This window comes from Accipiter gentilis, chromosome Z (assembly GCF_929443795.1).
Source record: "Accipiter gentilis chromosome Z, bAccGen1.1, whole genome shotgun sequence".
Classification (NCBI taxonomy): domain Eukaryota; kingdom Metazoa; phylum Chordata; class Aves; order Accipitriformes; family Accipitridae; genus Astur; species Astur gentilis.
The window spans coordinates 18,653,929-18,664,696 of record NC_064919.1 but is presented as its reverse complement, the minus strand read 5'-3'; the positions used below and the strand labels follow the sequence as shown (position 1 = coordinate 18,664,696).

General features: G+C 48.9%; 2 protein-coding genes across 13 annotated transcripts in view; one reads left to right on the top strand and one right to left on the bottom strand.

Moving 5' to 3' along the window:
- Positions 1-101: 101 nt before the first annotated feature.
- Positions 102-5,930, bottom strand: SERF1B (small EDRK-rich factor 1B). Its single transcript, XM_049794580.1, has 3 exons — positions 5,809-5,930; positions 1,152-1,260; positions 102-614 (listed from the first exon to the last, which is right to left on the bottom strand). Exons 1-3 carry the CDS (start codon positions 5,813-5,815, stop codon positions 542-544), a joined length of 189 nt encoding a protein of 62 aa, XP_049650537.1. The 5' UTR covers positions 5,816-5,930; the 3' UTR covers positions 102-541.
- Positions 5,931-6,855: 925 nt separating this feature from the next.
- BDP1 (B double prime 1, subunit of RNA polymerase III transcription initiation factor IIIB) overlaps positions 6,856-10,768 on the top strand; it is a 58,778-nt gene continuing 54,865 nt past the window's right edge. For 5 of the 12 annotated variants that reach the window (XM_049795019.1, XM_049795021.1, XM_049795018.1 and 2 more), the window contains exon 1: positions 6,859-7,104. In XM_049795019.1, the coding sequence (XP_049650976.1) occupies positions 6,938-7,104 (167 nt within the window). In that variant the 5' untranslated portion in view covers positions 6,859-6,937. Of the gene's footprint in view, positions 7,105-7,202; positions 7,699-10,768 lie in introns of those variants that run through there. The other 7 variants (XM_049795016.1, XM_049795026.1, XM_049795020.1 and 4 more) reach the window with 3 other exon arrangements.

Here is a 10,768-nt window from a genome sequence, read left to right as displayed (position 1 = left end):
GAGTGAAGTTCAAGTCATTTGCTTGAACCTTGCAGTGAAGTCCTTTTCCATCACAGTAACTTCCAAGAAATCAACCAATTATCAAGCATAACCATTTCAGATTAGACAGTATTTCATGCAACATTTTATTGAAAAAATAATTTGAGATTTACAGTTCAGACCGCTGTAGGGTTAAGCACATCTTACAAGTGCATTCCATTCTGAATGAAGCTGTACTTCAAGAACTAAAACAAGAAAATCTGGTCTGGCTGTAGATCCAGAAGTTCATTGTTAGTGGAAACATTAAGTGAAACCAACAAATGCAGCAAAAGCTGGATTAAAGCTATTGCTTGGTACTTTTATTCATGTGCATGCAGAAGAGTGCAGTCAGTTTTGAAATGGCACTCCAGACAACTAAGCCTATGCTAACCAGAAAATACTCTAAACTAATTATAGTTGAACAACTCTGCAAGACAGACATTTAATCATTTAGTGGCCAGACACTTTTAGGAATCTTCTAGGCCCTTCTGCTTAAGTGGTGCACTATCTTCATACAGGCAGCTCACTTTCCTCCTGCCTGCTGAGACTTCCTTTCATTAGCCACTTTTTGTTTCTGCTGCATGATTTCAGAATCTCTGTGAAGAAAAAAAGTTGGATTTCAGATACTGGCTCACTGTTTTTCTAAGTAGAGTCTCCTTCAGCTTGTTTTTACCCTTTAGCAACCCCCATTTCAAGAATAGTAAAAGATCAGTATAAAACTTCTCAGTTAGCCATGAGCATAGTTTCTATTATCCTGAGGTTTTTTTTCAGTACAGTACCCCATGAGGTAGACAAGTTACTTTATTAGTAGACCTTATATAATTCTTTTAGTTTTAGAAGGACACAATGGATCAAACGTCTTCAAGAAAGTATCACACAATCATTTCCTGTTCATACCAGGCAAAAAGCAGCTCAAAAGAAATAAAAGCTTTACAGGTCTTACCAAAAATAGATCTGTTTAACAGCAGATACACTAAACACTTACATCCATGGTTTATGCTCTGGCATGTGAATGGACCGTGAATCAAACCAAAATACTTGAATGCTGTTTCAGCTAAGACACTGGACTCCCTCTGACCCATCTTCCCCTCCTATTTTGCCCAACCATTTCACTCAACTTTACTAGATCTTACCTCTGTTTTCTCTGAGAAGCAGACAAGCTATCCTCTTTCCTTTTCCCTTTGTGGATCTCCTGAGTCTTCTTCAGGTTCTTTTGGCGGGCAAGCTCACGCTGGTTCCCACCTGTAAGACAATATATGGTCTATACAGGTACTACTACTTTTTACACACAGTTTGCCTGTGTAGAAGTCTATTATAAAGGTGGAAAGGTTTGGCTCAATCTGTAGAGCTGATACAGCAGTATCTTCTGTGGTTGGAATTAACTTCCATCACAGTCTCCCCCTCCAGTGCACAATAGGAGCCTGTTAGTTCTCACATTTATATTTCTACAGTTCATGTTCAAGAGATCACCAAAATCCATTCCCACACTCCTTCCAGAAACACAATGCAGTTTCCCATAAAAGACGGAAGGCAGACCACCCCATCCTTAGCCTGAGCAAAATGATGACAGTAACTCATCCAAAGAGGTGCCATCCTTTCTCTCTCAAACAGATTCTAGCACCCGATACAGCTTACAAATTAATTTTAGACTGAAAGAACAGCATTAAAATGAGGGAAGCCTGAGAGTTTATAAACTTCCTCAAACTCTTCCCAAGGCCCTCTAAGAAATCAAAAAGCAAATGGCTGTTAGTATTTGGAATCCAGAAACATCTACCTGCTTTCAGTCTGTAGTCCTGTCATACAAAATCACTGACAGATTCCGTAACATCCCATGGTCAAGCACCATGAACTTTTAAAGTCTTGCTCACACTTAGTAAAAGCAGTTAGGGGCCTCACATGTATTTGTAGAACAAATATACTTCTGCAGATGCTACTTAGAAGACAACCCGTATAGTTAATACACATGGGAACTTTGGCTTTACTTTTTACTGGATAAAAGTCCCCTAAACTACTTAACACAGCATTAATAACATATACAGGGTGGACAACCCTAATGCTGTTCACATGTGAGAGTATTTTCATGCTATTGAAGAAATTGGCAAACAAGCATTCAGGAAGATTCCTTCCATGCACTGTTACAGGCTTCTGTTCATAACTTTCTTTCCCATGCATGCTTTTTAGATTTCATTGTAAACCAACCTCTGTATTTTTCAATCTTACTCATTTTATGAGTTTCTCTATGTAGGTGTTCCCTTAACTTGGCAGCAAGGGCACCGTTATAGTTGTTCTACCTACTTTGCTTGTGATGGGCTTTTAGTACCTTCAGTTAATTATACCAAAATACTATTAAAGAGGTGACCTCAAAAGATACTTTGAAATGAAGTCCAGCAATTAAGCATGGCCGTAGCAAGTGTTTAGCCCCACTTTCAACAAAAGTGAGAAGAGTAACATTATAAAGACACAAAACCACACCATTGTTGCCAGTAGAGAAGACAGCTCTCCAGGGGACAGCCAGCTTTCCCCAGGACTACCAACACCCTAAACTGCTGGCAAGTTAGGCATGCAATCTTTTTGATGAGACAACATTCCTGACGGCATGACCTCAGAACCAGCATAACACAACTGCTGCTTAGAGCAGACGCACCTCTCCCACTAAATACTCAGGGTCTTCCAGGCAATGGCCACAGCCATCACAATTATAAACTCTTCTGCATTAGCTGACAATCTTTTCTTATATCCCCCTCGTTATGGCAGTTCTAGTCTGCTCTAACCTGCCAGAGCTGGTTCACTTGCTTCGTACCTCCTCTTGCTCTGCTTCTTTTGGACTCAACATGTTCCAGATACACTAGGCATAATCACTTGTGCCGTCAAACAAACATGATCATGTTTTTCTACACTCAAAAATGAAAGCTTCATCTCCCCATAATTTCCATTGTGCCTCTTTTCAGTCTCTCTCCAGTCTGACCTATGCTGTCTTCCAATCTTGAAGACAGAGATCTCTCCAGGTGCCTGTAATTTCAGGTATAGGGAAGCAGTTTAGGACTAAGTCAATTCGAAACAGCAACCTGTTGATAGAATCCACAGCACTGTACTCACCCCATTTCTGACCTGTTAAAGGTACCTGCCATGTCAACAAGTAGACAAGAGCAACCCTACAGAAGCAGGGGTTCTAAGCATTCTTCACACCAGTACCTGTACTGTCTCGCAAGAGGTGCCAGAAGCCCAAATGAAAACAGTGTATTATGACTGCTGCGTCCTCAGGGCTGCTCCTGCCTTGAAAGATATAATTCATCTGTGAGAGGACATCAAGTACTACCTTTTGAAAAAGCTAAGAGAACTCCTGCTCCATCCTCCTCACTAGCACTCAGTGAGATCCTGTCCCCAAAGTCCATGTAGAAGAAGGGCCACTATTTGTTCAGAAAATTGAAGTAAAACAGCTATCTTTCTCTGGCAGTACTGTTGTTGATTAGAACTGGATGACTCATGAGCAGATGATACATTCCAGACTATAAATGGTTCTTGAGTTTTGTTGTGCTCAGGAGGCATGAATGTCATATGAACAAGTTAGCAGCAATGAAACAGCTTTTTTTCTCTGTGGTGCTTAAAGAAAGGAAGCATCTTCTTTTACCTCAAAGAAAAAGAGGCAGGCAGTCAAAACACACTGCTATCATCAGAATTCATATAGCAGTTATCCTCCACCCTTAACCTTAAGCACTTCCTTTCCAAGCAAACATTGTGCAGGGTGTCTACATGTAGAGTTATTCCACACACATGGTAAGATTGTAAACTTAAGAACCAAACTGAAAAGCATCACTGAAAAGCTTGGCTGCCACTTCTGCTCAGCAAAGCAGAGCAGGTATAAATGTGGAGCAATGAAGTATGCACACAAGGCATACAGGGCCAAACAACTATTTGAAAAAAAACTTACTTGTACCATCCCTGCTTCCAAATAAACATTGCCATGGACTGTTCAGGCCCAGTACTTCACCTGGGATACCCCATGAGTATCCCTAGCTCCAAGGGAGATGGTGCTGTTTCCTACATTCTGTAGGATCAACCTAAATCTTCCATGAAGTGTGGTCCAGTCCTGACAGAAGACCATTCAGCTTCCTGTAATGTGAAATTCAAGCATGCTGCCACATAAAGGCCAGTACATCCTTGCTGCTTATACGCACGCTTGAGCATCCCCATCCTGGCCTGCCTCTGCAAGACATATGCCCTAGTTCAACCTGTCCCTGCTCTTCCAATTCCAAGATGCAGGTATTCTTGAAAACAAAGATAAGCAAAAGACATCTGAATAGCACTGGAACAAGGAGTAATCATCTCTACCACAAGGAGGTCAAAGAGACTGGGAGTAAGGATTGGCTACTGAGATCATCCTCCCTAGAGTTCTTTCTGAGCAGCAAAGGATCTGATGATATGTCAGAACTTAAAGCAGAATAAAAGTGCCTGCCATCACTTCCCAAAAATAGAAAGCAAAAGTAAACAGAGCCTTTTGATGCAAGGACAAAGCAATAATGGAATACAAGTGACAAAAACCCCTCCTATTCATCTGGCCATCACCATCTTCACAAGTTTACTGTTTTCAGGTACCCTGAAATTTGGCAGTGCAACAAGTACCATGAATTTATGAACTGGGAGGCACAGTTAAGGAGTTGTAAAAAAGCAAGCCATTCTTATTCTATTTTATTATATGTCCATTTGAAATCACAGGGCCTAGTCCCGGCCTGATTGACAACAAAGCACTGAACTCCGGAAACATGTACTAAAGCTAAGAGTAGACTGTATGGTAGCACACCACAACCACACCTCTAGTATTTCAGACACTGCATTAAACTAGGTCATCCTAAAATAAAATGTTATCATTCTGCTATGCTCAGGTGTGAGACACTGTGCCTCTTTTTAACCTCAAGCTATGTTTATTTTAGCATCATGCAGAACAGGGGGGTGGGGAGGGAATCGACAAAAGCCATAAACCTGCCTCTTCCTCACATTCAAGGTCTGATCTGTGCACAAACTGCTTATGATCCAGGCCTTTATCTGGACTTCCAGCAGTACAGTGGCTTTGAAGCTACATATTTTTAAGGGTGAATGTAAAAGCACCTCCTCAATTAAACACAGGCAGTATCTGTATTTCCAAGTGTAATACACAGAAGCCAAAACAGCAACCCCACCAGTTAGGAGGGCTGGAGCATTCTAGGTTTCGTTCACAGTTCTCCGCCATTTTAGAGCAGCTATACCAACGTTACTTTTGAGTTAGGCGATGATTAGCAAGTCCTGCCGCCCTTTCAACGACAGTCTTCACAACCGCCATTTAAACAACGTAGTATTAAGTGCCTGGCAGCGACATAACAGCCCTTTATTTACAGACTGGACGGTAGCCAGGACCGAAACTGAGCGTTACTGTTGCTCCAGCAGATCGCCACCTTTCACCCTCCTCCCCACCCCCCACCACAGCTACGCCAGGGGAGGGAGCGAGGATGTTTTTCCTCTAAGCCTAGGAACGACGGCGGCAGGACGTGGGAAGCCTCAGCCTCAGCGGCCCACGCACTCGCCGCGGGATTCCGCCACAGGGACGCCAAATCTACAAGCACCGAGACCCGACAACGGCACCACACCGCGGCCGACCCCCCGCCCCGTGACCCACCGCCGGGCTGCCCTCCGCGTCGCGCCCAGGCCGCGCTTCTCCGCAGGCCTGGAGCCGGCCGAAGGCCCGCTGCCGTCCCGTCCCCCGCTGCCCGACGGGCCCCCTCCGGCCCAGCGCCCCCCTTGAGCCTTGCCAGCACTCACGGGTCATCACGAGACGCTCGGGCCGCGCGTCACCGCCGGCCGACCGACCGACCGAATCACCGACCACTGCTGCGGCTGCCAGAACCTTCTATCGCCCCGCCCGCCGCTGACGCCCCTTATAAAACCTCGCCGGCCCATGACGTCATCGCTGCGCGCGGGGGGAAGGTACGCCCCCTCCCTCCCAAAAGGCCTGACCCAATCAGCGGGCTGCGCGCTGCCGACGCGCGGCTGGGGGGGCGTGGCCGGCGCCCAGGCGCAGGGGCCGTGGAGGGGCGGGGGCGTCTCTTCCCCTCCCCGCGCCCGCCCCGCGGGGGCGGGTTTGTCCCCCCGGGGGCGGGTGCTGCGGCCTGAATGCGGAAGGGGTGCCGCGCGCCGCGCCGTTCCCGGCGGCCAGTTGTCGGAGAGTCGAGGTTCCGGCAAGCGAGGAGAGGCGGAAAGGCCGCGGTGCGCGAAGCCGGCTGGCTCGGCCTCGGAGCCAGGCAGGGCGGCGGTGTGGCCGGGGCGGGAGGTTTCACAGGAGGCCGGACTTGTACGCCGGAAGGAAGGTGATTAGTTTCCGAAACACCCTTGTGTAAGAGCACGTGGCTTTTGGTCAACAACCGAGCGGAAAAGGAAATCGCTGCAGGCCGCTGTCCGTTAAAACCACCGAAGAGAGTTAAAAAAACCCCAAACCAACAACAAAAACCAAACAACCCAAAGCACCGATCACCGCGGGCAAAACTAACGCCTGGGAAGCCGTCTGCGAGACGCCTGAATTAAGGGGGGAAAAGGGGCTCTGAGCCGCTGAGGTACCGAAAGTCGGTCCGGCGCCGTGCTCGGCCGCCCTCACGGTTTTCCGGCGCAGGCGCCGCCTCCCCGCCCCCCTCCATCCCCGCTGCGCGCGGGGCGAGCCGTGCCACACCCCCCCCCCGCCCCTCCTCTTCCTGCCGCCGCGCGCTGATGACGCTGCGGGGCGCGCCGGGTGCGGAGGCGAGTGACATGCCGTGAGGCGTCGGAGCGTCGCGGCGTTACCGGGCCGCGCGCCGCTGACGCCGAGCTCGCGGGCGGCCGCGTCCGTCCGTCCGTCCGTCTGTCTGTTCGTCGGTGCCTGCCTCTCTCTGCCGAGCGTTCGAAGCGAGCCGCCGGCGCCATGTTCCGCCGGGCCCGCCTCAACGTGCGGCCCAACGTCCGACCCGCGGGCAGGGGCGCCGGCGGCGCGGCGGACCCGGAGGGCTCGGGCTCCCCGGTGGCTGCCACAGCGGAGGCGGCGGCGGGAGCGGCGGCCGAGGCCCCGCCGGCAGCGCGGCGGGCCGAGAGGTGAGTGCTCCCGAGGCCCCGCGGGTACGGAGGGGGGTGGGCCGTGCCGTGCCGTGGGGCTCTGCCGGCGGGGTCTTGCCTGGGCCGCTGCCGCCGCCCGGCCGTGGACCCCTGGGAGCGGGACGGGCTAGGGGAGGCGGCGGGGGAGCCGCCCCCGGCCGGCCTTCGGAGGCCCCTGGGGATGTAGCGGTAGCAGGCTCTTCAGTAACGCTTGTTGTCACGGCCTGTCACCTCCTGCTTGTCCCTGCTTTGGTTCGGAGTTGTCTCCTCTTGCAGACCCCCTGAAACAGAGGTGTTGCACTGTCCTCCGGTCGGCGCCGAGTGACAGTTGTGTACGTGGTAATCGGACAATGTCTTCTGGGTGCTTGACGCATTTGCAACCTAAGCAAAACCCACATCTCTTTACTGCGGTTGCGTTGCAGGTGCTTGAAATAATATACAAGTTAAGACTGCAAAGGAGGAGCCTAGTGTGGTCTGATACTCAGTTTTTCTGGCACTGCAGCAGCAGGGAGCTCCAGTTTGCTGTGCACAGCAAAAATTCTTTGCCCTCTGTAACTGGATGACTTTGATTTTGCATTCTTGGAGCACTTCCTGGTTTGTATTCACTTCATGCATTAGGGAGGGAGAACTTTCTTGTTTTTTCCTTTTTGATTGTTTAATTTTTTAAGTGCTTTTTCTTGCAATGGAAAGGCATGATGAGGTTGGTCCTAGGACCAGTCTTTCAGGACCTCCCTGTTGTGGGTTAACCCTGGTTCGCAGCAAAGCCCCACACAGGTGTTTTCTTGTGCCCCCCCAGACCCCCTGCCCCCTGCTGTGGGATGCGTGGAGAATCGAAAGGGCAAAAGTGCAAAAACTTGTGGGTTGAGATAAGGGCAGTTTAATAGGTAAAGCAAAAGCCGTACCTGCCAGCAAAGCAAAATCAGGAATTCATTCACTGCTTCCCATCGGCAGGCAGGCGTTCAAGCCATCTCCAGGAAAGCAGGGCTTCATCCATGTAGTGGTTACTTGGAATGACAAATGCTATAACCACAAATGTGCTCCTGTGTTCTTTCTTCCCCCAGCATTTACTGCTGAGCATGACACCAGGTGGTATGGGGTATCTCTTGGGTCAGTTGGAGTCAGCTGTCCCAGCTGTGTCCCCTCCCCGCTTCTTGTGCACCTGCAGCCTACTCGCTGACAGGGCAGCAGTGTGAGAAAAGGCCCTGATGTTGTGTAAGCACTGCTCAGCAGTAGCTGAAACACAGTGTGCTACCTACACTGTTTTGCTCATAGATCTGAAACATAGCACCATATAAGCTACTGTGAAGAAAATTAACTCTATCCCTGCTAAAAGCAGTACAGACCAGTCCTTCAGGACATTTAACCAGTCTGATGATTGCTCTTCAGAACAACCTTGTTACTTCTTTTAACTAGCTGGTTTCGCATCTTGCATGAATACCTCCATTCTTTTAGTTGAAACTTGTCCTTTGTGACATAGTACAAGGTCTTCTTATAGTCTTCTGTTTCCTGTGACTAGAAATTCAGGTGTCAGACTAGTTGGCTTGGCATGGCATGTCTTTAGTAAACCCATGCTGCCTTTCATTCAACTTGTATCTTACATCTTTTATACTTGTTTTGTGTTGTGCTATAATGATGTTTTTCTTTCGGATTTTATTTATAAAATTTATGTGTTATAGAGATCATGTTACTGTATCTTTTGTTATCCAATACTTTTTTTTCTTAAATGAAGATACATTTGCTATTTTTCAGCTATGTGGTACTGTTGCTGATTCAACAGATTTATGGAAGACTTTTGTGTTTATAATTTAATGGGTGGTTCAGTGTAATCTAATTGTACTTTTCAAAACTAGACACCAATGCCATTCTGAAGGAAGAATATTCTAAGGGATCTATTCACATAACTTGAAAAATAGACCATTACCATATAAGTAACAGACTCATAAAATATTTTCCTCAATAAATGTGGAACATACCCAAGCATACAAAACCACATCCTGCTGTTTCAAAGAAAAAGTATAGCAATTATAAGAAATTTAAGACTGTGATGAAAGTTGTTCACGTTGAATGTACAAACCTCTTCAGTTTGCCAACACAGCAAAATGTGTGAGGTGTGGCTGGGAAAGAGCTTCTTTGGAGAAGTGCAGGTTTGGAAAATGATGCACTTAGAAGAAGACACATGTGGACTGCTGGAGTACTGTGGTGGGTTTCACAGCTCAGCTGGAGGGAGAAGGTAGTACCCAACTGTGTTGGTTTTGTTTGGCAAGGTTTTGGTAGCAGGGGGGCGGTTACAGGGGTGGCTTCTGTAAGAAACTGCTGGAAGCTTCCCCTGTGTTCGAGAGAGAGAGCGAGCCCATATTAGCCGGCTCTGAGACAGACCCGCCGCCGGCCAAGGCCGAGCCAATCAGTGATAGTGGTAACGCCTCTGTGATAACATTTTTAAGAAGGAAAAAAAGTTGGGACGGAGAGAAACTGCCGCCAGAGTGAGGAGTGAGAACATGTAAGAGAAACAAGCCTGCGGACACCAAGGTTAGTGCAGAAGGAGGGGGAGGAGATGCTCCAGGCGCCGGAGCAAAGATTCCCCTGCAGCCCGTGGTGAAGACCCTGGTGAGGCAGGCTGTCCCCCTGCAGTCCAGGGAGGTCCACGGTGGAGCAGATATCCACCTGTAGCCCGTGGAGGACCCCACGCCGGAGCAGGTGGGTTCCCGAAGGAGGCTGTGACCCCGTGGGAACCCCGCGCTGGAGCAGGTTCCTGGCAGGACCTGCGGATCTGTGGAGAGAGGAGCCCACGGAGCAGGTTTTCTGGTAGGACTTGTGACCCCGTGGGGGACCCGCGCTGGAGCAGTGTGCTCCTGAAGGACTGCACACCGTGGAAGGGACCCATGCTGGAGCAGTTCGTGAAGAACTGCAGCCCATGGGAATGGCCCACGTTGGAGGAGTTCGTGGAGGACTGTCTCCCGTGGGTGGGACCCCACGCTGGAGCAGGGGAAGAGTGTGATCAGCCCTCGTCCTGAGGAGGTGAAGCGGCAGAAAATAACGTGTGATGACCATAAACCCCATCCCTGTCCCCCTGTGCCGCTGGGGGGGCTTGGTGGTGAAATCCGGGAGGGTAGTTTGTGCCCGGGAAGAAGGGAGGGGTGGTGGGAAGGTGTTCTGAGATTTCATTTTACTTCTCGTTACCTTGCTCTGGTTGATTTGTAATAAATTGAGTTAATTTTGCAAAATTGAGTCTGTTTTGCCCGTGACGGTAATAGTGAATGATCTCTCCTGTCCTTATCTCGACCCGCGAGCCTTTTGTTATATTTTCTCTCCCCTATCCAGCTGAGGATGGGGGAATGATAGAACGGCTTTGGTGGGCACCTGGTGTTCAGCCAGGGTTAACCCATCACACCAACATAAAGCTGCTGGGAGACTCTTAGGGGAACTTTTAGTCCTGGGAACAAGTAGAAAAGGCACAGGTAAAAGCCATTCTGTTCTTGCCCCCATTTGGTCACCCTACATTCCACCGAATATCTGGTTCTTAAAGTTTTTGGTCACTTTTGAAGGCATATAGCAACCAAATAGGAGAAAGCAGGCCTAGGGATTTATTGCAGAGTGGGCAGTATTAGCTTCTTGGGAGCTGTCTTTCTAGATGATGCATTTTAAAGACTGGCCACCTGGGTGTCTC